Source organism: Pongo abelii, chromosome 5 (genome assembly GCF_028885655.2).
Source record: "Pongo abelii isolate AG06213 chromosome 5, NHGRI_mPonAbe1-v2.0_pri, whole genome shotgun sequence".
Classification (NCBI taxonomy): Eukaryota; Metazoa; Chordata; class Mammalia; order Primates; family Hominidae; genus Pongo; species Pongo abelii.
The window spans coordinates 37,272,705-37,300,471 of NC_071990.2; the positions used below are offsets into that span (position 1 = coordinate 37,272,705).

Sequence of the window (27,767 nt, forward strand, 5' to 3'; positions counted from 1 at the left end):
ACTCTGAAGCCAAGAGCAGACCTGCTGAGCCCTCAAGAAAGATCAGAACAGATTCATGGGTGATTTAGCCTATCTGTCCCAGGCCAGGGTGGCTGAGTGTGCTGACTGGAGGCCTCTCTCTCTGCTTCGAGTGTAGCTGAGATCCACCCCGGAAACCGGCACGATGAAGGGCGCAAGTGAGGAGAAGCTGGCATCTGTGTCCAACCTGGTCACTGTGTTTGAGAATAGCAGGTATGGGCAGCTGGGGTGGGAGGGTCACCATGGTGGACTGGCAGCCACCCTCCAGCCTTTCTGGCAGCTCTCTCCCTGGGCCCTGCCCCGGACCCTCCTCCTGCAGGGGCAGCCCCGTGTTCCTCGGTCACAGATTCCTTGGAGCATGGGAGAGTGTCGGTGGGACACCAGGAGCCAGGCAGGGGTGAGAGTGCCAGTATGTGTTGGGAGAGTCTAGACAGGTGTGGTTACGAGCAAGCATGGGCAGATCAAAGCCTGTGTGTGGGCACAGGACCCCACCCAGTGCCCGCCAGCACCTTGCAGAAAAAGTAGCTGATACTCACCAAGCATTCACTCCCTATGATTAGGATAATCATATAATTTATCACTCAGCACACAGTTGAAACTGAAAGTAAATGCCAAATAAAATGTGGTGGTTGGTGGGGAGGCATTACAGGTAAAGCTGAGACCATATGAGGCAAACCAGGATGTATGGTCAGCCTCCTGATGGGGCACTCCCTGCTCTAAGTTCATGTCCTTACTTATTTAATTTAATCATCGAACAGCCTAACAGGGGTAGATTCTGTTTCTGTTCCCATCTTATAGATGAGGAAACGGAGACACAGAGAGGTGAGGATGCCAAGTGCTTTAAGTTAAGTATCTGGGGCAATGCTGGGGCGTCTGTCTGGAGGGAAAAGGCTGGGCCAGATGCGTGGAGTCATTGCTAGCCCTGGGAGCGTGTGTGTGTGTGTGTGTGTGTGTGTTGTGTGTTATGTGTGGCATCAATCCATTCTGCAGGCATTTCTTAAGCTCAGGACTCTGTTAGGGGCTGTCCCAGGTAGGGTTTTCTGGAAATAGACTCAGACGGAGGTTTGCCTCAGGTGGTTTATCAGGGAGAGCTTTTGGGAACAACAGCTGTGGGCGTGAGAGAAGCAGGGCCGGGCAGGGGGAGATGCTGAACTGCAGTGCGCCTGCCACAGAGGCCTCAGTCTGTCCCAGGGAACTCTGGAGCTAGGATGCCTCTCGGTTGTTCCAGCTGAGGAAGAGGGCTGGGTATTTGTATCTCCATGTGGACTGGACAAAAGACTCTGGGTGAGGCCGCTCTCTCTTCCAGAGAGTGATTCCCAGAGAGGGACTCAGCCAATAAATTACTCGTCAGCCCCCAGTACTACCAGCAGCTGGTGGGGATGGTGTGGGGAGGCCTCATTCCTGAAGGAGGGACATGGGTGGCACAGCACAGCATCCTACAGGAACTGTAGAGGATGAAGAAGGGTTTCTGTATTTGGATGCTGAGCTCATCCGATAACCAGGATGCAAGGTCATAGACAGCAGATGTCCTAGGAATGGCCCAGATGCTGTATTGAGGGCACTCATGGCAGGCAACGTTTCCTGTAGGCTTTAGGGTGGAGACGGCATAGATGTAGACCTAGAAGTCTTCAACTTCCTGAGCTGGGTGATTCTCTCCTGCCTCTCCCGGAGTCTTTGCCAAGCTCGTCCTGTTCAGCACCAAAGACAGCTCTTAGGTGCCGCCTTCCTGGCCCACCACCCCCTTGGGTGTGGGTGGATGGCACCACCTCACTCAACATGCTTGACGTGGACTAGGCACACCTGGGTGGAGCCCCTCAGCATGCTGTGCTCTGCCCAGGCAATACCCCTGGCAGGAGCGGGCAGCCCTTAGACAGGAGTTAGGTCCCAGCAGGCATCAAGAGGGTGAGAGCCACTCCTTACTGAGTGAGGGGACCCATGACAACTGCCTTGGCCTGGGCCTCCTTATGAGGTCTCCAGCACTTTAGCTGATCTGAAACTGAGGGGCAAAGAGGAAACAGAAGCTGGCCAGGAGCACTAGAACAGAAATGCAGAACCTGAAACCAAATGTAGAACAGAAAGCCTGAGAACCAGCTAAGCCCATGAGCTGCAGACCCATGGGCTGAGAAACCAGGGACTGGGGTGCCAGGGAGGGGTACGAGAGCCTGGGAGTAGCCACACAGCACTAGGTCCCAATGCTTTCGCTGCCACAAACCCAATTGTGTCACTTGGGGCAAGTCACTTTGACTTTGCGGACCTGTTTCTCCTTTACTCAAATGGGGAGGGGCAGGTTAGGGTGAAGGCTCAGGAAGCAGTCGCCTGATTTGAATCCCACCTCTGCCACTTCCGAGCCGCATGTTACTTATCCTGTCACCTCAGTTTCCTTGACTGTAAAATATGGGTAATGAAAGCCTTTGTCACGGAGTTTTGGAGATTTCGTATTTGTTTGGCCTTCCATTTCCTGGCCTGTCTTTCTCATAAGGATGCCTGCCCTGTGCTGTCATCACGAGCCCTTCCACACCGAGGGCAACGCTGGGTACCTTCAGCAAGGGTGGGCCCTGTTATCTAAGGAATTTCACTGGCTCGCAGGACCCAGTACACAGGGTAATAAAGGTGCCCTACGAAGGCCCATCCCTGGGAGAACAGAGAATCTGCTGCTGGGCTGGCTCTCCCTGCTTCTGGACGTGTGGAGGGTGTCGATCCCATTGAGAAGCCCCAGCTTTTGCAGGCCTGCTCTCACTTTATATTGTTCTGCGGCTCCTACCTTCCCTTGATGTATAGGTTACTGATGTGGAAACTGAAAACAGAGGTGAGGTCCAAAGGTGAGGATAATCCAGGGGGTACCACTTAAAAACCCCTATATACAGAAAGGATTCCTCGACACTGTGGCTTCATTTTAAACAAGGAAGTATGTAGTTCCCCAGAAAATAAAATATAGTCCACCCTGATTCATTTTGAACACTGAGTTCCCTTCAAGAATGTGTTAGGAGAGAAGTGAAAGTCTTACTTAGCATGTTCCCAAAGAAAGCCAGGCACCCAGAGGCCCCTGCACTGGGGATTTGTACCAGGCAACCCAAATCCACACCAGGGACTTGCTGCTGTTTTCCCTGTTCTCCAGGGAGGAAGCCCTCAGGTCTGTCTCTTCTCCTCAGGACCCCAGAAGCAGCACCCAGAGGCCACAGGCTAGAGGACGCGCATCACCGCCCTGAGCACAGGCCTCCCGAGTCCCCAGGACCACGGGGGAAGGTGAATGTCGGGGAGGCCGTGGGGTCTGAGCCCAGGACAGTCAGCAGGAGGTACCTGAACTCCCTGAAGAACAAGCTGTCCAGCGGAGCCTGGAGGAAACCTTGCCAGCCTGCGACCCTCTCAGGATCGGGGACGCAGGTGCCTGAGGGCTGGGGTAGAGGTGTGGGGTGCTGGGGTGGGGAGCTCTCCCTGACCTCCCCTCCACACATTCTTCCCTAGCCAGAGCCAGCAGTTCCCCAGGTGGGGGTGTTGTGTGATCAGAGGTCAGCTGGGAGCTAGATTTCCCCATGCTTAATGGCCTTTGATTCACTAACTGCCTGCTACACACCGTGCTGGATTACTTTGTGAGTCCCTCGTGTAGGAGTTTTTTGGACAAGGAAGTTGAAACACAGACAGTTTTAAGGAACTTATTCAAGGCCACACAGCTTGGAACAGTCGCCATCTTGTGAACTTGATACTCTTCTCAGGTGGGACCTCAGTTTACCCACTGGAGGAGACAACAATCTCAACATAGAAATAGAGGTCTGAGTGTGAACTGTCCTGCCCTTAGGCTAAAGCCCGGTCTGATCTCTTCTGTGGCTTGCAGTTTTCTCATCTGCAGAGTTCAAGGGTTGGCATGCAGATACTGTGCACCCAAATTCCCTGGAGTCACATCCCAGCACATCTGCTTACTAACTGTGTGTCCTTGGGCAAGTCACTTGAGTCTCTTTGTGCCAGTTTCCTCATTTGTAAAATGGGAATAGTGATTGTAGTAATGTGTCCTGGTTTTCAATCGCTGCTGAACAAACCTCTCAAAAATGTAGCGGCTGGCAGGGCGCAGTAGCTCACGCCTGTAATCCCAGCACTTTAGGAGTCCGAGGTGGGTGGATCACCTGAGGTCAGGAGTTCAAGACCAGCCTGGCCAACATAGGGAAACACTGTCTCAGCTAAAAATACAAAAATTAGTCAGGCGTGGTGGTGGGTGCCTATAATCCCAGCTACTCAGGAGGCTGAGACAGGAGAATCACTTGAATCCAGGAGGAGGAGGTTGCAGTGAGCTGAGATCACGCCACTCCACTCCAGCCTGGGTGACAGAGCAAGACTCCGTCTCAAAAAAAAAAAAAAAAGATATGTAGGGCTGAATGTAACTGTTTATTGTTTCTCACATTTTGTGAGTTGACTGGGATGCTACCGGGAGGTTTTTCTACTGGCCTCACTTGGGGGTCTGTGTGATTCTGCTTGGGCTGCTGTAACAAAATACCCCAGACTTCAACACCAGACATTTATTTTCTCACAATGCTGGGGGCTGGAAGGTCAAGTTCAAGGTGCCAGCAGCTTTGGTTTCTGGGGAGGTCTCTGTTCTTGGCTTGAAGACAGCCACTTTTTCAGTGTGTCCTTACATGGCCATTTCTTTGTCATCCCTGGTGTGTCTGCCTCTTCTGACATTAATCCTACCAGTTTAGTGCCCTACTCTTATCATCGCATTTAACCTCAATTACCTCCTCCAAGGCCTCATCTCCAAATACACTTACATTGGGGGTTAGGGCTTCAACACAGGAATTTGGTTGGCGGACACAGTTTAGTTCCCAGCAGGATCTCTCAAGTAGCTGCAGTCAGAGGATGGCTGGGGCTGGAATACCCAAGACAGCTCAGCTCACGAGTCTGGCATCTGGGCACGGACAGCCAGAAGACTGGGCTCAGCTGGGATGCTGGCAGGGCTGGGCTCTTTCTCTGTGTATTCTCCAGGCCTCTCCTCTCCACGTGGCCTGTCCATGAGGTCTCCCTGTCAGAGCTGCCAGACCCCTTGATGTAGTGGTTTACAGCTCCCAAGACAGCACAGGTGGAAGCTTCCAGGCCTCTTAAGGCTAAGGCCAAGAACTGGCACAGCCTTACTCAGCTGCATTCTGTGAAAGCCATCCCAGGGTCGGCCCAGATGCACTGCGGGAAGGCATGAATCCCGGGAGGTATGCTTCACTGCAGCAACTTTGGAGACTGAACCAAGGTCCCCATCAGAGGAGACCAAAGCTCTCTTTCTCCTTTTTCTCCTTCTCTCCCCTCCAATCCTCCGCAGGAGCCAGAGAAGAAGATCGTCCAGGAGCTGCTGGAGACAGAGCAGGCCTATGTGGCGCGCCTCCACCTGCTAGACCAGGCCAGTGGCCAGGACACCCCCCTCCAGAGCCCCAGCCCTGGATCTCCTCACCACACCCCTTCTCAGCCTTCCCACTCTGCTCACCAGAGCTGAGTCAGGACCCCTGGCTTTGACTCCAGGAAGCCTTAGCCCTTTAACCTCAACGGCTGGGGTTGGGGTAGAATCAGGAAGTCTTGTTAGCAGCACTCCCCATTCTGCCCGTGGTGCCCAGGCTGGCCCCTGTATAGCAGAGAACACACCAGCTGGCCCTTGCAGGCCTTCATAGTATCCTCATCTGTCATCTCAATGCCCACAACCTCACAACGATCTTACCTTTCATAGTTTTTAAGGAGCCCTAAGGCTAGAGAGTTACTCATCGTCGCAGGGAGCCCTAGTCTGATGAAGTCCAAGACCTCCACAAGTTGGGCCTGTTTATGGCATTCATCAGCTGCCAGCCTTTGGCCAAGTCCCTGCATCTCTAGGCTTTGCCTTGCTCATCTGTAAAGTGGCGAGAACACAACCTCCCCTGCCTTCTCTTCCCGGGGTTGCTGTGAGGATGCCGGGAGATCAGGAAGGTGGAAGCGTGCAGCAGGCTGGGTGGGACCCTAGTTCCCCCGGGCTGATGTGTGGGTGGCTCCCTGTCACTGCAGTGAGTGACCTGTGGTGGCGGCTACAGGTGTTTTTCCAGGAGCTGCTGAGGACGGCCCGCAGCAGCAAGGCCTTCCCGGAGGATGTGGTCAGAGTCATCTTCTCCAACATCTCCTCCATCTATCAGTTCCATTCTCAGTTCTTCCTCCCAGAGCTGCAGCGGCGCCTGGACGACTGGTGAGGTCCACCAGGAGCCCCTAAGGCCTCAGACCACAGCCCTGGCCAGGTGGAGGTGGGGAGCCCACAGGGCGCTAGGTTCAGCCTCCTAGGCCCAGGCCCTTGTTGTGTGGCCATGCCTCCCCGGGGCTCAGTCTGTCTGCACAGTGAAGGGCTTGGGTGAATGAGCTCTGAGAGGCTGTGTGTGTGCAGACTGCTTCCTGGTGAAAGGGGTGGATCAGGCCCTGGCCAAGCCAAGTGACCAAGTGACTTTGGGATAGTGAAAATAGCCAGTGCCAACTGAGGGCTTCCTACACGCCTGGCCTTGGGCTTTCCATCTATTAACTCACTCAATCTTCACATCAGCCTGCTGTGTGATGATGGCATCATGGTTATGCAAGAAACCCTCTTGTTTTCAGAGATGGCCACTAAAGCATTTAGCAGTGAAGTTACTTGCCTTATATAGTTTGCCACGAAGTCTAGGATGTCCTTTAAGATCTTTGGCAAAGAAGAATGTTAGTAATTGTTAAACCTAGTGATGTATTGATTGCTTAAAACATTTATAATAAACTGTTTTTTTTTTTAAAGAAAATAATAGCCAGGTTCGGTGGCTCACGCCTGTAATCTCAGCACTTTGGGAGGCCAAGGCGGGTGGATCACTTGAGCTTAAGAGTTTGAGACCACTCTGGGCAACATGGTAAAACCCCATCTCTACCAAAAATACAAAACTTAGCCGGGCGTGGTAGCAGGCACCTGTAGTCCCAGCTACTCAGGAGGCTGAGGTTGGAGGATTGCTGGAGCCCGGAAAGTAGAGGCTGCAGTGAGCCATGATCGTGCCACTGTACTTAAGCCTGGGTGACACAGAGAGACCCTGACTTTAAAAAAAAAAGAAAAGAAAAGAAAAGAAAAAGAATAACCCTATGAGATCACCTACCATCATTCCAATTTTTTTCAATGAGAAAATTCGGGTACAGAGAAGCTAAGTGACTTGCCTGGGAACACAGCTAGCATGATTTGTGCATGCCGGGAGTCGGGCTCAGGAAGCCTCACTCCCAGGCCATGGCTCCTTGCTGCTCTGCTCTAGCAGGCTCTGCCATGGGATGATCCTGGAAAAGTTCTGTGTGTGTGTGTGTGTGTATATATATATATATATATATATATATATATATATATATTTTTTTTTTTTTCAGCGTAAGGGGCATGGAATGAGGTTTCATCATGCTGCTCAGGCTGGTCTTGAACTCCTGGGCTCAACCTATCTGCCTGCCTCAGGCCTCGCAGAGTACTGCAAGTACAGGTGTAAGCCACTGTGGCTGGCCAATCCTGGAGAAGTTCTTACCCCTCTGAGCCTCCACTTCCTCACCTCTAAGATGGGCTAGTGGCCACCCCCACCTGCAGGGTTGTGAGAATTACGTGGAATGAGACATGCATCATGTCCTGGGTAGTGCTTGGCAGGTGGCCCTCATTATTGTTACATAATGAAGCATTGAGCAGTTACTGAACACCTGCTGTGGGCCCAACACTGTGCTGGGCCTTGCGGATGAGGCCAACCTGGGACCAGAACAGCCTTTGGCCTCAGCAGGCTCACAGTCTAAGGAGTAGAGGGGCACATGTGAGGATGACACCCCCGTGCCCCGCCCACACCCAGAATTGCCATGGAAAGGTTGCTTTGGGGGATTCAGGAGCCTGGCCTCACCTGGCCCTACCTAGAGTCGAGAGGAGGTCTCTAGGCTGAGGGCAATCCCTGTGGCCCTCCTGCAGGACAGCTAACCCCCGCATCGGTGACGTGATCCAGAAGCTGGCCCCCTTCCTGAAGATGTACAGTGAGTATGTCAAGAACTTTGAGCGAGCGGCTGAGCTGCTGGCCACCTGGACCGACAAGTCTCCACTCTTCCAGGAGGTTCTCACTCGCATCCAGGTGAGGCTGGGGGAGGGCTGGAGTCAGCATTGCCACCCGCAGCGTGCAGTGGCTCAGGTTGCCTTGAGTGATTTCTGGCATCTCCCGGGCTCAGCTGCTTCCATAGGCCCCTGCCTACTCGTCTGGCCCTCAGGGTCAGCCTGACCCACCTCCCTTCTCTCACCCTCTCCGTGTTGCTCCCCTATCCCTCCCCAAGAGCAGCGAGGCTTCGGGCAGCCTGACCCTGCAGCACCACATGCTGGAACCAGTGCAGAGAATTCCACGCTATGAGCTGCTGCTCAAGGAGTACGTCCAGAAGCTGCCAGCCCAGGCCCCAGACCGGGCCGATGCCCAGAGTGAGGACACCCCCAGGGGTCCCAGGGGGCTGGGGAGGCCTAAGCCATTCCCATATACTTACTGAGTTCCTGCTAAAATGGTTTTGATGACCATCAGTCATCAACATCAACCACTGGCACTTCATAGACATTATCCATACCATTAGCCATTTTCCGCAGATGAGGACACTAAGGCGCAGAGAGGTTTAGTGACTTGCTCAAGGTCACACAGCCAGAAAGTAGCAGAACTGGGATTTGAACCCATGCCTATATGATGCCAAAGCCCATGCTCCTTCCATTATACCCTCTAGGTCTGGCTTCTTTTGGGGAGCAGTGAGAGTCACCAAAGCCAAACACCTAATGGCTAACGTTCAGTGGCTTCCAGTCTCTCAGCCTTGGGGGGCTCCCACCATTCAGACACCCCATGGCTGGGCTGCACAGGCAGGGCTGCTCCTGGGGGCTGTCATGGCAGGTCCTGAGGGCCCTTTGTTGAACTTCAAGGACCTCCTGCCCCAGCCTCCAGCCCTAGATTCTCAGGGAATAAACTCTGGCCCTGCCCCTTTCAGAAGCCCTGGACATGATCTTCTCAGCTGCCCAGCACTCCAATGCAGCCATCACTGAGATGGTGAGCAGCCCGCCCTCTCCTGGAGCCCTGTCCCCCTCCCTGCAGGTCTCAGCCTGGTCCCACCCATGACACCTATCCCACTGCTGCCATCACTGTCACACCCCAATCCCCGTCCCCACAAGGCAAGCCTTCCAGAAGCAGGTGAGCCCTGCCCAGACTTGGCTGAGGATGCACCCCAACCCCCTAGGAGCGGCTGCAGGACCTGTGGGAGGTGTACCAGCGCCTGGGCCTCGAGGATGACATAGTAGACCCCTCTAACACCCTGCTCCGTGAGGGCCCGGTCCTCAAGATCTCCTTCCGCCGCAACGACCCCATGGAGCGCTACCTTTTCTTGGTAGGAGGGTGCTGGGAGCTCCTCTCCACACTGGGGAGGGAAGTCCATGGGCTACTCTGGCCTGAGTCATACTGCCTGGCCTCTACCTGGCACTGCAGGGGGACAGGGAATAGACTGCTTCTCTGTCTTTTTCTGCTTTGGCAGCCAGATGGCTTTGGACAGGTCACCTGCTGCCTCCAAGCCTCAGAGATTTCCAACCCACAGGTTTCCCAGACACGTCCTAGGAAGCAACAGAGTCAGAGTTTGAACCCAGTCTGGCTCCAAAGCCTGTGGTATTAATCTGTGCTCTAGAGAGTGCATAGCAGGAGGGAGTAAGGTTAGTTACTAGGAAGAACTGCCCTGGGTTTGCACAGAAGAAGCCAGGGAATCTCCTGAGATCTGGAAAGGTGGTCCTGCCTGGAGGTCTGGGGGACAGAGCTATAACCTCTTGTAAACCCCTGCCATCCTGAGCCCCTGTTGAGAAAGGCCTTGTAGGTTTCTGAGGTCTGCTGTGGTCCCTTGTAGAGAGACCCTTCAGTAACCATCCTAGGGGAATTGGGAGCTTGACAGCCCCTTCCTCATCACCTACATCATCACCTGTGATGTCCTGTGAGCGGGCTGGCCAGAGTGTGTTCAAAGGGGAGGGGGTCCAGTGGTGCTCAGCCCATGCTCAGCCCACCTGCGGGGAAGCCCCACCTAGCCGTCCTCCCTGCCCCTGCCACAGGCCACTCACGCCTGTGTCTCCTGCAGTTCAACAACATGCTGCTCTACTGTGTGCCCAGGGTGATCCAGGTGGGCGCCCAGTTCCAGGTGAGGACCCGCATCGATGTGGCCGGGATGAAGGTAAGAGGCCCCCTAAACACCACTGAGCTCCACCTCAAGGGTAGGACTGATTACAGGGAGTAAGAGGAGGGGCCAACCAGGTTCTCAATCAGAGAACCAAACCCTTGCAGGGCCTGGGCAAATGTGGAGATGGAAGAGTGTGGGGCTCTCCCCTCTGGGCTCCTAGCCCTCCTGCCCTGTCCTTCCTAGCTTCCTACAGGTCTGGCCCTCCCTTCGCGGCACTGCATGAGCCAGCTTGGCCTTTCTCTGCTTTCCCTACTGTTTATACCACTGCTTCAAAAACTTTCATGTGTGCTCGAATCCTCTGGGCATCTTGTAAAAATGCAGGTTCTGAATCAGGAGGTCTGGGTGGGGGGTGCCTGAGATCCTGCATTTCTAACCAGCTCCCAGTTAAGATGGGCTGACAACTGACCCCACCTGCAGGATTGTGAGAATTAAATGAAATGAGACATATCCTGGGCAGTGTATGCTGATACTGTAGGAGCACAGACCAAGTTTTGAGTAGGAAAGGTCTCCAGTGTCAGCTCAGCGGCTGGCTTGTGTGTGTCCCCAGCTACCTCATCCAGAGATTATGGCAAATGAGCAGGGCCAGTAGTCCATCATGGAGCCCATTGACTGGGTGTCCCCATGGGGGGACCACCAGATCCTCCTAACAGCCCCATGATGCAGGGGCTGTTAGAATCTTCTGGATTTTTTTTTTCTTTTTTTTGAGACCGAGTCTCACTCTGTTGCCCAGGCTGGAGTGCGACGGCACAATCTCGGCTCACTGCAACCTCCACCTCCTGGGTTCGAGCAATTCTCCTGCCTCAGCCTCCCAAGTAGCTGGGACTACAGGCGCGAGCCCCCATGCCTGGCCAATTTTTGTATTTTTGGTAGGAGAGATGGGGTTTCACCATGTTGCCCAGGCTGGTCTCAAACTCCTGACCTCAAGTGATCCACCTGGCTTGGCCTCCTAAAGTGCTGGGATTACAGGCGTGAGCCACCACACCCAGTCTGTTTTTTATCTTTTAAAAATATTTTAATTTTACTACTTAAAAAATACAGATTATACACATTCTAAAGTCAAACAACATAAAAAATATATACAATGAAAGTCTCCTCCCCACTCTATCCCCTAGTTCCCCTTCCTGAAGGCAACCCTTGATTCTTGTGAGGCCTTCCAGAGGTGGTCTTCACGTAGCGAACAAATAACATATAATAGGATTGTTTCCTCATTTATACCAGAAGCAGTGGTATACTCTACACATTTTTCTGCACTTTGCTTTTTATTTTTTTAACTAACTGCAAATGCTGGAGACTGAGGTGTCCCTGTACTTGAGAGCTTCCTCATCCTTCTGCCCAGCTGCATTGCGTCCCACTGTGCAGATGCACTGGAATTTCTTCAACCAGTCTTCTGCTGAGAGACACTTAGATTGTTTTCAGTTGTCAGCAGCTGCAAATGAGGCTGCAGTGAATAGCCTGGTACAGCCTGCCTGTGTGTGAATGTATCTGCAGTTAATCCCATTTTTAAACATGAGAAAACCAAGGCCCTAGAAAACCTTTCTAACTTAAGTAACTTGCTTGAAGGTTATATCGCAAATGCTAGTTTGAGTGACCAAGCCAGGATTTAGAGGCAGGTGTAACAAAGGCTGGCGCTTCTGCGTCTAACCACCACGCTCTGCTGTCACCTATTAAGGCTTCAATCCAGAGGGTTCAAGCCTATGGTGGAATTTCTGGCATCGTGGAGGACACAGCCAGAGAAGCTTCCTGACCGCCCCTCTCTGCTGGCTCCTGAGTCCTGGTGTGTCCTGAGGGCTGGGACTGGAGGAAGCAGAGGTCTGGTCTGGCCCATCTTGTCACTCTCCTGTTCACCATCACCCCTACCCCCTTCAGCCCCAGAAGGGAGCTGCAGGCAGGAGTTGAACCAGAATGCTCTACCCTCTAGAGCCCCTGGGGCCTCCAGAGACCCCAGCAAAAGAGCCCCGCCCCTGCTCCTGACTGGGGTTGCCTGGCATCTGGAGCAATCCAGGGCCTGGGAGTGGGGTGCAGCCTGGGAATGATGAAGGCTGATGAGGAAACATGGGTTCACAGCTCACCCCTACACCTGAGCTGACTGAAGTCTTTTAGGAGTGCAGCCTCGGCCCTGGCATCTAGCTTTCCATCCTGAAGGGGCCAGAATGTCACATATACCAGGGCGTGTGCAGACTTGTATGTCTGGAGTCCTTGGTAACTGAGGCTGAGAAAGGCAGGTTTATAGAGAGCTACAGACAGAGAAATGGAGACAGGTAGCCCTGCCAAAGGACTGTCAGAGACCCAGGCATAGAGAAATAGAGATCGACAAATAGGAAGGCTAAGAAATATAGAAACCAAAATAGAGTCATAGAGAGAAAACAGAGAGAGCTGAGCCTGAGAGCATCAGATGCTTTGGGTGTGTGTTGAGAGCTCACCAGCCCTGTGTGTGCTGGGTTTCTGGAGTCTGCTAGTCTCGGCTAGCATGTCTGATACTCCAGCAGCCGCGCAGCACCCTCTCCTGGGCAGCATGGGCTTGGCAAGTGCAGAGCTGTCCACTCACCCTACTTCTGTGCAGGAACCATTTTCTGAGTCTGAGATTTGGAGGTAAAACTTGCCTTTGACCATCATGATGGTTCCTATTGGCCTATGACTCCCTGGCCTCTTCCTTCCTAGGTGTCAGGGAGGCCTAGTTCACAGCAGCTGATTCTTTCCAAGGTCTGACTTGGTCTTAGTATTTTGCCATCCCAAACAGGGCCAGCCTGGGAAGAAGGAAGGGGTGTGGACACACGTACCTAGGGGCTGCACGTACAGTTGTGCAGGTTGTACACTGCACAAGGATACCTCCTCTAAGAGGATGTCGTCTGCAGCCAACTGCAGATTAGCAGACTATGATACAATATCATAGATGGTATATTTATAGTGAGAATTGTCCGGCAGATGGCAGTCAAATGTCTTGTTCCAACAATATCTAGGTATTATGCCAGTTTGCCAACAGATGTCAGTAAAGTGTTTTGAGGAAGGCTGTCCTTTTCTAATTACTACAAAGGTACTGTATGGACTAGCAGGGAACTGAATTGACCCAGCCCTGGGGAAAGTGGTTGAGGTTCGGCTCAGCAGAGTTCTGGAAACTCCTCTTGAAACCTGCTGGGGAGCTGGAAGCCTCTGTATGAACGTCCCAGGGGCAGCCTGGACCCTCAGGTCAGGAGCCCCCCGTTCCCTTTTTTCTGTCAAAAGCATGATATTTCTTCCTGCTTCTGGACTGCAAACCTTGGATTTCTCCCTTCTTTTCCCTTTCCCCTGTCCCTGACCCAATTAGAAACCTCTTCTGTCTCTCCAGTGCACCTGGGCAGGCCAGGACCATTTATGATGTTGCTTCCTAACTGGCCTTTGGGCTACAGGTTTGTCCCATTTGGCCCGGATCCAGCCTGTCATCCCTTGCACACAAAGAGGTATTTGGCTCTTTCCCAAATACCTCTTTCCACATGACCGCCTCCCCATTGCCAAGGGCATCAAATCCAAATCACCCCTTCTAAGGCAAAGACTGGGGAGTGGGGCTGCAGACTAGGCCTAACCTGAGGAAAGATGTGCTTGTACCCAGTGCTGTCTGGGTTATGGTGAGCTGCCCTGGAAGTGTGCAAAGGCCTGGTCACCACATGGGAAACAGCAGAGGAGCTCAAGTGTTCGAGGAATTTAATGGCAGCAAAGTTCCCCCACACAGACGCTCTTGTGCTCTCGGCCTGTGTCTTAGGTTCTCTTTGCAAATCTCTCTCCACACTGTCTGAAGGAAGTGTGCTTACAGGACTCTGGGGGTAGGATGGAAATAGATGTTCTTCCATCTTACCCTTGGGGGCTGAAAACCTGGGGTGGAATTCTTCTTTTGCCTCTTAGGTGCTGTGTGACCTCAGGCAGCTCTCTTGCCCTCTCTGAGCATCCATTTCCTCATCTCCTAAATGAGGATGATAGTATCTGCTTCCCAAGATTGCTGAGAAGATTATTTTCTTCTTCTTCTTCTTCTTCTTCTTCTTCTTCTTCTTCTTCTTCTTCTTCTTCTTCTTCCTCTTCCTCTTCCTCTTCCTCTTCCTCTTCCTCTTCCTCTTCCTCTTCCTCTTCCTCTTCCTCTTCCTCTTCCTCTTCCTCTTCTTCTTCTTCTTCTTCTTCTTCTTCTTCTTCTTCTTCTTCTTCTTCTTCACAGGGTCTCCCTCTGTCACCCAGGCTGGAGTGCAGTGGCACAATCTCAGCTCACTGCAACCTCCACCTCCTAGGTTCAAGAGATTATTGTGCTTCAGCCTCTGGAGGAGTTGGGATGACAGGCATGCGCCACCATGTCCAGCTAATTTTTGTATTTTTAGAAGAGATGGGTTTCACCATATTGCGCAGGCTGTTCTCAAACTCCTGGCCTCTAGTGATCCACCCACCTTGACCTCCCAAAATGCTGGGATTACAGGCGTGAGCCACTGCACCCAGCCAAGGTTATTTTCTTTAATGTTTTATTATGAAAATTTTAAAGCCAAGAAAATGGTATAATGAACCTCATATACCCATCCAGTTTTGAAATCTAATTTCCTTTTTTGTTGAATCCAGTGTCAAAAATTGTCATCTCCACGTCACACTGGGTCAACTTAGCTGTTGCTAAAATTCCAGGAGCCATAGGTCCATTTGCTTGGAGCGAGGCCCAGTTGCAGGGGCATTTGCTTGGCTCAACGGGATTAGAGAGGTGGCGAACACGCTCTGCATCCCTGTCTCTCGAATCTGAATTGTCCCTTGGGCACAATCCACCTCCCTCCCTTCCACAGTGCTATGCCTGGGACCCGGGGTATGACGAGTCTGAACTGGTTGCCTCCCTCCTCTTGGCAGGTGCGGGAGCTGATGGATGCTGAGTTCCCCAACTCCTTCCTGGTGTCCGGGAAGCAGCGCACCCTGGAGCTGCAAGCCCGGTAAAGGAGCTGGGGTGGCGGCCCAGGGCCAGGCGGGAAAACTGGGAGGGGCTGATCTCCTCAACACCTGTGTTCACTTTCCGAGCAGGTCCCAGGAGGAAATGATTTCCTGGATGCAGGTATGGGAACGCTCGGAGGCTTCCGGGAGTCTCTTTCCTTTCTTTATTATTTTTTTTTTCTTTCACGATAATGGGCTATCTTGATGAAGCTCCTGGGATTCTCCCTAGCCTATTTGGGCTGAAGGGAAGGGAGTGGTGTGTGTATGCATGTGTGTGTGTGTGTGTGCATGTGTGTATGCATGTGTGTGCATCTGTGTGTGCATGTCTGTGTCTGTGTTTGTGTGTGTGTTTGTGTGTCTGTGTGCATGCATGTGTGTGCATGTGTACGTGTATGTGTGTGTTTGTGTATATATGTGTTTGTGTGCATGCATGTGTGTGCATGTGTTTGTGTGTATGTGTGTGTTTGTGTGTATGCATGTGTATGTACATGCTTGTGTGTATGTGTCTTTGTGTGTGTATATGTTTGTGTGTGCATGCATGTGTGTGTGTGTGCACGCTCCCACACCTGCGTGTGCCCAGCTGCTCCCTGCTCTTCCTAAGGAGCTGTTCTGTGGTAGCTTGGAGACCTGTCTGGGTTCCTATCTTGCTGCTTCTCATTGCCTAGCTGGGCAGTCCAGGGCCAGTCACTTACCCTCTCTGAGCCTCAGTTTTTACATTTGTAACCTGGGGCTGGTAGTTTCTCCTCCGATAAGGCAGCCCGCGTGTGTGCAGAATCCAGCACCTGGTACTCAGTGGGCTTTCAGCCCTTCTGTTGCATGCGCGGAAGGATGGACACAGGAGCAGCCCCTCCCTTCCACACCTCAAGCCCCGACCCTCTCCCTCCCTGCACCCCAGGCCTTCCAAGCAGCCATTGACCAAATCGAGAAGCGGAATGAAACCTTCAAGGCTGCGGCCCAGGGGCCTGAGGCAGACACCCAGGAGCAGGAGGTAAATGAAGACTTTTTCATCCCTTGCTGGAGCCACCAACCCAAACAGAGCTTGTTCCCTCTCTGTTCTGCCTATACCAGCTCGGAGGGAGAGGGAGTGTCATCTGCCAGGAGAGACTGAAGGGACCAGGGAAAGCCCTCCCAGCGCATCCCCCAACTCAGCGCCTGAGCATTCCCCTTTAGCAAAGCTTCCTTTGAGAGCCTCTCTGCACAGCTGTCTTGGGGAAGGGTTTCACGTCTCTGCAGCTCCAGCTGCAGGGGGCAGTAGGGTTTTGGGTTTGAAAGTATCTGAGAAACATAAAGTCTCAGGGAAGATGGAAGGCAAGTGGGGTGGGGGCTGGGGAGGATATCTGTGGTTTGAGTTCAGATTTGAGCTGAACTCTGGCTTGCTGGGTGACTGCTGAGTCATTTGACCTCTCTGGGCCTCAGTTTCCTCACTTATACAATAGGAATAATGGTAACTAACCTATCATAAGGTCTCGATCATGTCAGTCAGCTTCCTGTAGAAGCCCCAGGGAAGCCCAACACACAGAATCCCTGCCACAGCAGGTGGGCACAGGGCCCCAGGCCCTGGGAGGATGGGCGGAAGAGGGTCACCAAGGGCCCATTCCTGCCCAACTCCCCTTAACCCACAGCTGCAGTCTGAGGAGCTGGGCCTCCGGGCACCGCAGTGGGTCCGGGACAAGATGGTGACCATGTGCATGCGCTGCCAGGAGCCCTTCAACGCTCTGACGCGCCGTCGCCACCACTGCCGGGCCTGCGGCTATGTGAGTACTCCTGCCAGCACTCCTGCCTCCACCTGCGTCACCCAGGCCTCCACCTTTCCTACCTAGGCCTCCACTTGATCCACCTCGGCCTCCACCTGTGTCACCTCAGCCTCCACCTGTCCCACCTGGGCCTCCACCTGTGTCACCTCGGCCTCTACCTGCCCCACCTCGGCCTCCATCTGTGTCACCTCCACCTGTCCCACCTCAGCCTCCACCTGCCCCACCTCAGCCTCCACCTGTCCCACCTCGGCCTCCACCTTCCCCACCTCAGCCTCCACCTGTCCCACCTCAGCCTCCACCTGCCCCACCTCAGCCTCCACCTGTCCCACCTCAGCCTCCACCTGTCCCACCTCAGCCTCCACCTTCCCCACCTCGGCCTCCACCTGTGTCACCTCAGCCTCCACCTGTGTCACCTCCACCTGTCCCACCTCAGCCTCCACCTGCCCCACCTTAGCTTCCACCTGCCCCACCTCGGCCTCCACCTGTCCCACCTCGGCCTCCACCTGCCCCACCTCGGCCTCCACCTGCCCCACCTCGGCCTCCACCTGCGTCACCTCAGCCTCCACCTGCGTCACCTCAGCCTCCACCTGTCCCACCTCGGCCTCCACCTGTCCCACCTCGGCCTCCACCTGCGTCACCTCAGCCTCCACCCGTCCCACCTCGGCCTCCACCTGTCCCACCTCGGCCTCCACCTGCGTCACCTCGGCCTCCACCTGTCCCACCTCAGCCTCCACCTTCCCCACCTCGGCCTCCACCTGTGTCACCTCAGCCTCCACCTGTGTCACCTCCACCTGTCCCACCTCAGCCTCCACCTGCCCCACCTTAGCTTCCACCTGCCCCACCTCGGCCTCCACCTGTCCCACCTCGGCCTCCACCTGCCCCACCTCGGCCTCCACCTGCCCCACCTCGGCCTCCACCTGCGTCACCTCAGCCTCCACCTGCGTCACCTCAGCCTCCACCTGTCCCACCTCGGCCTCCACCTGTCCCACCTCGGCCTCCACCTGCGTCACCTCAGCCTCCACCCGTCCCACCTCGGCCTCCACCTGTCCCACCTCGGCCTCCACCTGCGTCACCTCGGCCTCCACCTGTCCCACCTCAGCCTCCACCTGTCCCACCTCGGCCTCCACCTGCCCCACCTCAGCCTCCACCTGTCCCACCTCGGCCTCCACCTGTCCCACCTCGGCCTCCACCTGTCCCACCTCAGCCTCCACCTGTGTCACCTCAGCCTCCACCTGTCCCACCTCAGCCTCCACCTGTCCCACCTCAGCCTCCACCTGTCCCACCTCGGCCTCCACCTGTCCCACCTCGGCCTCCACCTGCGTCACCTCGGCCTCCACCTTCCCCACCTCGGCCTCCACCTGCGTCACCTCAGCCTCCACCTGTCCCACCTCGGCCTCCACCTGTCCCACCTCGGCCTCCACCTGTGTCACCTCAGCCTCCACCTTCCCCACCTCGGCCTCCACCTGCGTCACCTCGGCCTCCACCTGTCCCACCTCAGCCTCCACCTTCCCCACCTCGGCCTCCACCTGCGTCACCTCAGCCTCCACCTGTCCCACCTCAGCCTCCACCTTCCCCACCTCAGCCTCCTCCTGTGTCACCTCAGCCTCCACCTGTGTCACCCAGGCCTCTACCTGTCCCACTTAGGCCTCCACCTGCCCTACCTGGGCCTCTACCCTCCCAGCTCAGGTCCTGCTGTCCCCATCCTGGCCACATCTGCTGGCTTCAACCAATGCAGCCCAGTGGTGTTGGGCACTAGCTCTGAGCCAGGTGTGTGTATTACTACCTCATCTGGCCCTCACAGCACACCTCAGGGGGCTGCTATTTCCCATTTTTTAGATGGGAAAATGAGACCCATTGAGGTTAAATTACTTGCTGAAGGCACCCCTGAAGCTGATCCTATGAATTTACCTGCGTTCTTATCATCATTTTCCACGACCCTGAGACCCAGAGCTAGGAAATGGTCCCCAGTTCCAGTGGAGGGGCATCTAGCCCCGCACCCCCTCAGGCCTTGCCCCACCACCTCACCAGCCCCATGCCCACTATGCACTCACCCACCCCGTCATCCTCTCTTTACCCTCTTCGGCTAACTGTCCTCTCTTCTCTGCAAGCCCTCAGCACCCTGGCACCTGATGGATTCTGTTGCTACCTCTGCCTACTGGTTCAGGCCTCAGTTTCCTTAACTCCGCCATGGGGATCATGAAACCTACCTCCAGTGTGGCAGTGAGGATTCGACCAAAAAACATTCTTTCCCTTCCCTCTCCTCTTTTTCTTTCCCCCTCCTCCATAGCTCAGGCAGGGCATCCAGTGTGGTTGAGCTACCAGCTTCTTGAGGAGGGAGCTGTGTCCACTCCAGTTCCTCCTCCTATCAACCCAGGCCCAGTTACCAGAGGCAGATCTCGCTTTGCTTTTTAAGCACCTGCTGTACTTGAGCTGTTCTCCGTTGACATCACAACCCCCTGTGTTTACTCTGCAAACAGAGAAGCCCTTTGCAACCTCAGTCTTTGATGACCTCCAGAGGACAGGAGGAGTCTAGCTGGACAGGTTGGGGCCAGTCAGGGAGGTGTCCCCAAAATGTGTTCAACTGCAATCAGGACAGAGTCAGTTTCTAGGACCTGGGAACACACCTGCCTTCAGATGTCGATGATGAGTTACATCCCGAAGCCAGATAGAAAGGATGTGGGGATTGGCTACTGTTCCTGGTGATTCACATCTGTAAATAAGAGTTGAATTGATTCACACTTGTAACTGAAAGTAGTTCTTTAAAAATTACTTAAAATAGTGAAATACAAAGAGGCACAAAGAATAACAACACCCGTGTAGCTGCCTTCTAGCTTAAGATAGAAAATATTCTGACAATTAAATTAAATGTATGATCCTTGCTTGGATTCTTTCTGGGGTAAAATAAAGCTATCAAGGTTGCTCTTGGGACCATTGGGAGAAATTTGATGATGCAACATATCTAGATAATAATATTGTATTGGCTGGGTACAGTGGCTCACACCTGTAATCCCAGCACTTTGGGAGGCCGAGGCGAGCGGATCACCTGAGGCCAGGAGTTCGAGAACAGCCTGGCCAACATGGTGAAACCATGTCTCTACTAAAAATACAAAAATTAGCCGGGTGTGGTGGTGTACACCTGTAATCCCAGCTACTCAGGAGTCTGAGGAGGGAGAATCACTTGAACCCAGGAGGTGGAGGTTGCAGTGAGCCCAGATCGCGCCACTGTACTCCAGCCCGGGCAACAAGAGCAAAACTCCATCTCAAAAAAATAAAAATAATAATATTGTATCAATAAATTTCCTGAGTGTGACTCTGACACTGTGGATAGGTAGGAGGACGCCCTTGTTCTTAGGAGACCACCAGCTACATATTTAAGGGTGAGGTGTCATGATGACTGTAATTTATCCTCAAATGGTTCAGGAAAAAATAAAATACATGCATATAGAGAGAGACAGACAGCAAATGGGGCACAAATGTTAATAATTAGTGAATCTAGTGGGTGGTATCATTGTATTATTTGTTCAATTTGTCGGTTTGAAATTTTTCAAAATTTAACGTCGGTAGAGGAAAAATATTTACTAATTATATTTAAACATTGAAATCTCTCAATAAAAAAAAAAAAAAATGCTCCTAAGGTAGCTGAAGCCCCCGTGTGGGGCTGTGCCCTGACCGTGAGTTTTCTCGTGCCCGTGCAGATCTTCGTGCCTGCTGAGCCAGTGAGTCATCCTTTCGGTGGTTTGGGTGCCAGTTTCTGTCTCCCCTGCCTGCCAGACGGGAATCCTTGTGAGGGTGGGGTAGGGCCAGGCCTTCTTCTCCAGGTCCCTGCCAGGCCACACTCTGTGCTGGGCACACAGAGGAGCTCCCTGAGGGCTGGTGCCGCCTGAAGAACTACACTCCCTCTGCCCCTTTCTCCTGCCCTCCATCTCCACGCCCACATCTGGGCTCCCCTTAACGCCAAGGCTTCCTCACAGCCACGCCTTGTGGCACCGAGTGTTCCTCTCTGAGTCTTCCCAGGCCCCTTTTACCCAGCCTCCCGACATGATCCATGTCAGCCTTTGGGGGATGTCTTCGTGGTGAGCTAAGAGTGGGCCCCGCTCCACAGAGTACCCATGTAAAAACAACCAGCCTATCATTTTTAGATGAAAACACACTTGACTCCATGATGGCGCAGAATACAAAGTCTGCCTGAATCTTAAAGCTAAACTGTGGGACTTGAAAGACACACCCTGTGTGTGGAGGGCCTGTCTGCCAGGTAACAGTGTGGCTCTCAGGGTCAGGAGAGGACAAAAGCTGGGCCCTGCTTGCCCGGTGGGGTCTTTGGGAGAGTCAGGTGAGATGGCAGAGAGAACAGCACTTGGAAAAGTGAATCAGATGCCAGCGGCCTGTCTGGGGCAAGCCCCTTGGGTTCACAGCAGCCCTCACTCGGAGGGAACCTGGAGGGGAGAGAAGTTACGGCCCTCGCGATTGGGAGCTGGGTCTTGAACCCTCAGCCTAAGAGCCCCGAGCCCGAGTTCCCCCATGCATCGCAGCCTCCAGGCAGTTGGGCCTCACCAGCATCGGGGAGTGTCCCCGCTCTCCCTCTATTCCTCCCTTGAAGCTTTCTTTTCCTCCCCCAGTCCCTGGTTGCTCTCATGCCCCCATCTGCCCGCCAAGGCAGGAGCCCAGCCCTCCGGTGCCTGGTCTCAGCCCCATGCCCCGCTATGTGTCCTCCACAGGTGGTGTGTGCCAGGTGCTCCGACTACCGGGCCGAGCTGAAATACGACGACAACAGGCCCAACCGAGTCTGCCTCCACTGCTACGCATTCCTCACCGGAAACGTGCTGCCTGAGGCCAAGGAGGACAAGAGGCGGGGCATCCTGGAGGTGAGGGCCACTGTCCCTGTGCTCACCATCCATCCTCTGTTCAGGGAATGTGTGCCCGGCAACCACGCTGGGCTGACACTGTCCAATGCTGAGGAAGAAGCCAGCCGTGGTCATACCCTCTCCCCTCTCCCTCCTCCTCTCTCTGCCCACAGACCCCAGGCCTCTCCCCACAGCCCAGGCAGTGTGGAGCCTGTCACCAAATGGAGGCACCCTTTGGCTGCAGGCTGTTGTCCACATTCTTCTGCACTTCCTCTATGTCCCCATCCAATAGTATGGCCCCTCTGGACAGCTCCTGTTCACATCCCCATGTCCTGCCCCAACAGTCCCAGGGTGACAAGAGCTGGTGTCACTGATTCCATTTTACAGATGGGAACACTGACGCTCCAGGTCAGACAGATTGGAGACTCCATTCTAACTGGAAGGGACTCCAGGGGCCAGTCGGTCTTATCCCATGGAGACCCAGGACTGGAGGAGTGACTTGCCCAAGATCACACAGCAAGTTAGGAGCCAGCTCTCTGATCTCAGTCACAGATGTTCTTTCCGTTGCCCTGGGGGCCTCACTGAGCCACACTTGCCCCCACAGGTGCTCCCCTGTGGGGGTACAACAGTGCTTAGCTAGGCACCACAAATACAGTGTCAACCAGCCCAGCATTGGTACCACTGTCCACTGCCCCTCCCTCACAAAGGCCAGGTTGACATCCCACTGTCCCTGGGAGGTGGGAGAAGGTCCCAGCCTGTGCCAGCTGAGATTCACTCCCAGGTTCAAGTTGGCCTCTTTTGGCCAGGCGGGATGGCTCATGCCTGTAATCCCAGCACTTTGGGAGGCCGAGGTGGATGGATCACGTGAGGTCAGGAGTTCGAGACCAGCCTGGCCAACATGGTGAAGTCCCATCTCTACTAAAAATACAAAAAAAAAAAAAAAAAATCAGCCAGGCATGGTGGCGCATGCCTGTAATCTCAGCTACTCGAGACGCTCAGGCAGGAGAATCTTTTGAACCCGGGGGGTGGAGGTTGCAATGAGTCGAGATTGCACCATTGCACTCCAGCCTGAGCAACAAGAGAGAAACTCTGTCTGAAAAAAAGAAAAAAAGTTGGCCTTTTTCCACGGGTGTCCACCCCCTTTCCAATCCTCCCCATCCTTCCAGTCCCAGGACCCCCCTGACCACTAGGCAACACAGCCTGCCCCTGAAGATTCTCAGCCCCTTCTCAGGGCCCGATTCTGTCTCCTGGAGCAGCTCCAGGCACCCTCCCGGCACCTGCCCCTTGTGGGCACACACGCGACAGGTTCAGGCAGGCTGGGGTTTGACTGCAGCTCTGCCACTGGCCAGCTAGCTGTGTGACCACAGGCACTTGATGGGACCTCTCTGAGCCTCAAGGACCAAGGACCCCTCCATTCAGTACTGCTGTAAGGATTGGAGATAGTGATGGTCAAGCCCCCAGACCAACATCTGGCACTTGCAGCTGCTCTGCTCCCTGACAGTCCCTCATTCTGGTTTTAGAAAGGGTCCTCGGCCACGCCTGACCAGAGCCTGATGTGCAGCTTCCTGCAGCTCATCGGGGACAAGTGGGGCAAGAGCGGCCCCCGGGGCTGGTGTGTGATCCCTCGGGATGACCCCCTCGTGCTCTATGTCTACGCTGCCCCTCAGGTAAGGCCACCACCTGCCCGCCCCCTATCAGGCCCTGGCCTTCCCACAGCGTGTGTGTGAAGGGGGTCAGGGGTGATGTCAGATAGGGAAACTGAGGCCCAATGAGGATGTGGTATCCTAGAGTCTCAAGGTTGGTAGGTTTCAGAATTGGGCCCTGACTCTAGGTCACCACTGCTTTGCCCTCAGAGGCAGCCAGTTCTTCTCTCCTCTTCCTCGATGTCCTTCACCAGCCCACTCCCAACCCATGGGGGTTTAGGGTGTGAGCTGCGCGTGCATGGCTGTTGTTCTGGGGCAGTAGGACTGAGAGGGGACAGTGGCCCACTGCTCTCTCCTCCCCCCAGGACATGAGGGCTCACACCTCTATCCCCCTGCTGGGCTACCAGGTGACTGTTGGGCCCCAGGGGGACCCTCGGGTCTTCCAGCTACAGCAGTCAGGCCAGCTCTACACCTTCAAGGCCGAGACGGAGGAGCTGAAGGGCTGCTGGGTGAAGGCCATGGAGCGGGCGGCCAGTGGCTGGAGCCCCAGCTGGCCCAACGGCGGGGACCTGTCCGACTGAGCCACTGCCAGCCACTGCCAGCCACTCTCCTGCCTACCTCTCCCCACCCTGAACCCAGCTCCTGCCACAGACTGACCCTGTGGCCTCAGTGTCCCACTGCCCCAAGCGGTGCTTTCAGAGAATTGATTCAGCCATCTGCGCCCAGGCCACGTGTCCCGATCTGGGATTCAGAAAATATGGGTCCATTCCTTTCTAGAAAGGGGACAACCAAGTGTCTCAGTTTGCCTTGCGGGGAGGGGGCTCCTGGGCCATGGGACTTCCAGTGCTAAAACTGGGAAAGCCCCAGGTAACCCCGGACTGGTGGTCACCGTAGTGTGGTTTTTCATTTGTATCTCCTGGGGAGCTTTTAAAGAGTACTGGTGAAAAACACATAGTAAATTAATTTTAAAAATGTAAAAAACAATGCCTATACTGAATACCACCAACAATTTAATTGGTCTGAGATGGGGGAGGCATGGGGTCTTTTTTTTTTTTTTTTTTTTTTTTGAGACAAAGTCTTACTCTGTTGCCCAGGCTGGAGTGCACAAACATGGCTCACTACAGCCTCGATCTCCCGGGCTCCAGTGATCCTCCCACCTCAGCCTCCCAAGTAGCTGGGACTATAGGTGTGTGCCACTGTGCCAAGCTAATTTTTTTATTTTTTGTAGAGATGGGATTTCACCATGTTACTCAGGCTGGTCTCAAACTCCTGGCCTCAAGCGATGCTCCCACCTCCACCTCCCAAAGTGCTGGGATTACAGGCGTGAGCCACCATACCTGGCGCATGCATATTTTTTAAGAGTGCCCACTGGAGTCTAATATATAGCCTGGGTTACCTGGGATGAAGAATAAAGAGAGCAAACTACCGCAACCAATGGTTGAGCCCCTGTCAAATGCCAGTCACGATAGTACTACTAATAATAATAAGCATGTGTTGGGCCAGGCTCTGTGCAAGGTGTTTTATGTGGATTACATCATTTTACCATCCAGAGTTATCCCCATTTCCAGATGAAGACACCGATTCAGAGAGGTTTAGTAATTGGCTCAATTGGTCATGTAACTCGTAGATGCCAGAGCCAGGTTTTAACCCAGTGAACTAAGGTCAAAGCTCTTTCCATCATGGAGCAGAACAATAAAACAAGCAGAGAGGGGAGGAGAGTGAGGAGAAGGAAAAGAGAGGGAAAGAGAGTGAAGAAAGCTGGGAAGACAAGAGAGGAAGGTGAACGGTGGGAGGAAGGGGGATGGGAGGAGCAACCCCTGTCCCCTCATCCCCACCTCGCTGGTGGGTGAGGATGCTTTTTCATAAGAGACCACCAGGGGGTGGCAGTGGTCAGCAGGCCACATGGAGTGGCCCCAGTAGTGGCCGGAACACCCTCAGCTGCTCTCAGCAGGTCCAGCCATTGCTGGGCTCTGCCCTGAAAGGAGGAAGCATGGATGAGTCATAGGTTTTTATCCCATCACAGGCCCAGCAGCTTGCCTGCCTCCAACCTGAGGCCACTTCCCTCCTGTAGGGTGTTTGTTTACTTGAGACAGGGTTTTGCTCTGTCACCCAGGCTGGAGTGCAGTGGTGTGATCAGAGCCCACTGGAACCTTGACCTTCTGGGTTTAAGCTATCCTCCTTCCTCAGCCTCCTGAGTATCTAGAACCACAGGCGCACACCACCACGCCCAGCTAATTTTTAAAATTTTTATAGAGATGGGGTCTCACTATATTGCCCAGACTGACCTCAAACTCCTGAGCTCAAGAAATCCTCCTGCCTTGGCCTCCTATAGTGTTGGGATTATAGGCATGAGCCACCACACCTGGACAGCATCAGCATTTTATTCATTTTTTATTTTTATTTTTGAGGTGGAGTCTGTCACTCTGTCACCCAGGCTGGAGTGCAGTGACGCCATCTTGGCTCACTGCAACCTCTGCCTCCCAGGTTCAAGTGATTCTCCTACCTCAACCTTCCGAGTAGCTGGGATTACAGGTGTGCGCCACCATGCCCGGCTAATTTTTGTATTTTTAGTAGAGATGGGGTTTCACCATATTGGCCAGGCTGGTCTCAAACTCCTGACCTCAGGTGACCCGCCCGTCTCAGCCTCCCAAAGTACTGGGATTACAGGCGTGAGCTGCTGTGCCTGGCCTGCATCAGCATTTTAAAACTCGCCAGTGATGCTGAAGGCAGCTGGCTCGGTGACAGCAGAGTCAATTCTGCAGCACTGGTACCTAAGCTTTTCCAGGGGGTTAGTCTGAGTGGGAGTGTGGAGAGTGGCTTCACTGTGGAGCAAAATGAGGTAGCTGTCAGGAGAGGGAAGCGAGGGCACACAACCTTTGTGCTGTCATTGTTAGGTTAGGTTTACTGAGGTGTAATTTACAGACGGTAAAATCCACCCTTGTTGGTATATTTTCTAAGTTTTGGCAGAAGAGTACAGTCATACAGCCACTACCACAATCCCCCTATAAGTGTCCCCATGCCACCCTTTGTAGTCAACCCACACCCCTACTCCTTGCCTCTGGTAACCATTGATCTGTTTCTGACTGATAATTTTGACTTTTCCAGATGTCATTCAAATGGAACCACAACTTTTTAAGCCTGGCTTCCTTTACTCAGCATTATATATTTGAGATTTATCCATTTTGTCCTCTGTGTCAGTAGTTCATTCCCTTTTCATTGCTGAGTAGTATTCCATTGCATGGGCATACTACAGTTGTTCATCTGTTTACCAGGTTAAGTACACTTGGGTTATTTCCAGTTTGGGGCAATTATGAATAATACTCCTATGAACTATAAACATTCATGTTCAGTGTTTGTGTGAGCACACGTTTTCTTTTCTCTTAGGTAAATACCTAAAATTGGGTCACTGAGTAAGTGTCTAATTTAATCAGAAACTACCAAGCCGTTTTCCATATCGGTTGTACCATTCTGCATTCCTACCAGCAATGTATGACATTCCCCCTGCTCATGCATTTAGTATAGTTAGGTTTGAAGTTTGTTTTTTTAAAAATTAATAATTTTAGACAGTCTGGTGAGTGTATAGGGCTCATGACCTTTTAAATGTTTATGATATAAAGAAATTCATACAGGCTCACATCTGTAATCCCAGCACTTTGGGAGGTCAAGGCAGGAGGATCGCTTGAGCCCAGGAGTTTGAGGCTGTAGTGAGCCATGATTGTGCCACTGCACTCCAGCATGGGTGACAGACTGAGACCCTGTCTCAAAATGAAAAAAAAGTAAGTATTTTGTAAATGATTATTACCTACTATGTGTACCTAATATGTGCCAGGTAGTATACTACTTATACTACTTTTTCTTTTCTTTTTTCTTTGAGACGGAGTTTTGCTCTTGTTGCCCAGACTGGACTGCAGTGGCACGATCTCCGCTCACTGCAACCTCTGCCTCCCAGGTTCAAGCGATTCTCCTGCCTCAGCCTCCCAAGTAGCTGACATTACAGGTGTGCACCACCATGCCCGGCAAATTTTGTATTTTTGGTAGAGACAGGGTTTCACCATGTTGGCCAGGCTGGTCTCAAACTCCTGACCTCAGGTGACCCACCTGCCTTGGCCTCCCAAAGTGCTGGGATTACAGGTGTGAGCCACCGCGCCTGGCAAGGTAATATACTACTACTTTCCAAATCTCAGGGGCAGCTGATATCATGCAAAGGGCACCCCCTTGATAGCCTGAAAAGCTCAAATTCCAGTTCTGTGGAAGGCTTGACATAGGGTCTTGGGGATATCACCCAACCTCTTGAGCCTCCATGTATTCTTTGTAACTTGACGAGCAATGCCTCCTTGCAGGATTTGGTCTGAAAACCAAGTGATATAATTCAGGGAAAGCTCCTAGCCCACAGACGGAGCTCACTGGCTGGGAGTTGTTAC

At 53.4% G+C, this 27,767-nt stretch overlaps 1 protein-coding gene across 1 annotated transcript; it reads left to right on the forward strand.

The window, feature by feature from the left end:
- FGD2 (FYVE, RhoGEF and PH domain containing 2) lies at positions 1 to 26,643 on the forward strand. Its single transcript, XM_024248628.3, has 16 exons — positions 1 to 231; positions 3,168 to 3,399; positions 5,312 to 5,389; positions 6,045 to 6,193; positions 7,934 to 8,090; positions 8,287 to 8,425; positions 8,971 to 9,029; positions 9,217 to 9,363; positions 10,093 to 10,185; positions 15,031 to 15,110; positions 15,199 to 15,229; positions 16,004 to 16,096; positions 16,731 to 16,862; positions 21,578 to 21,724; positions 23,224 to 23,370; positions 23,712 to 26,643. Exons 1-16 carry the CDS (start codon positions 164 to 166, stop codon positions 23,925 to 23,927), a joined length of 1,968 nt encoding a protein of 655 aa, XP_024104396.3. The 5' UTR covers positions 1 to 163; the 3' UTR covers positions 23,928 to 26,643.
- Positions 26,644 to 27,767: the final 1,124 nt, after the last annotated feature.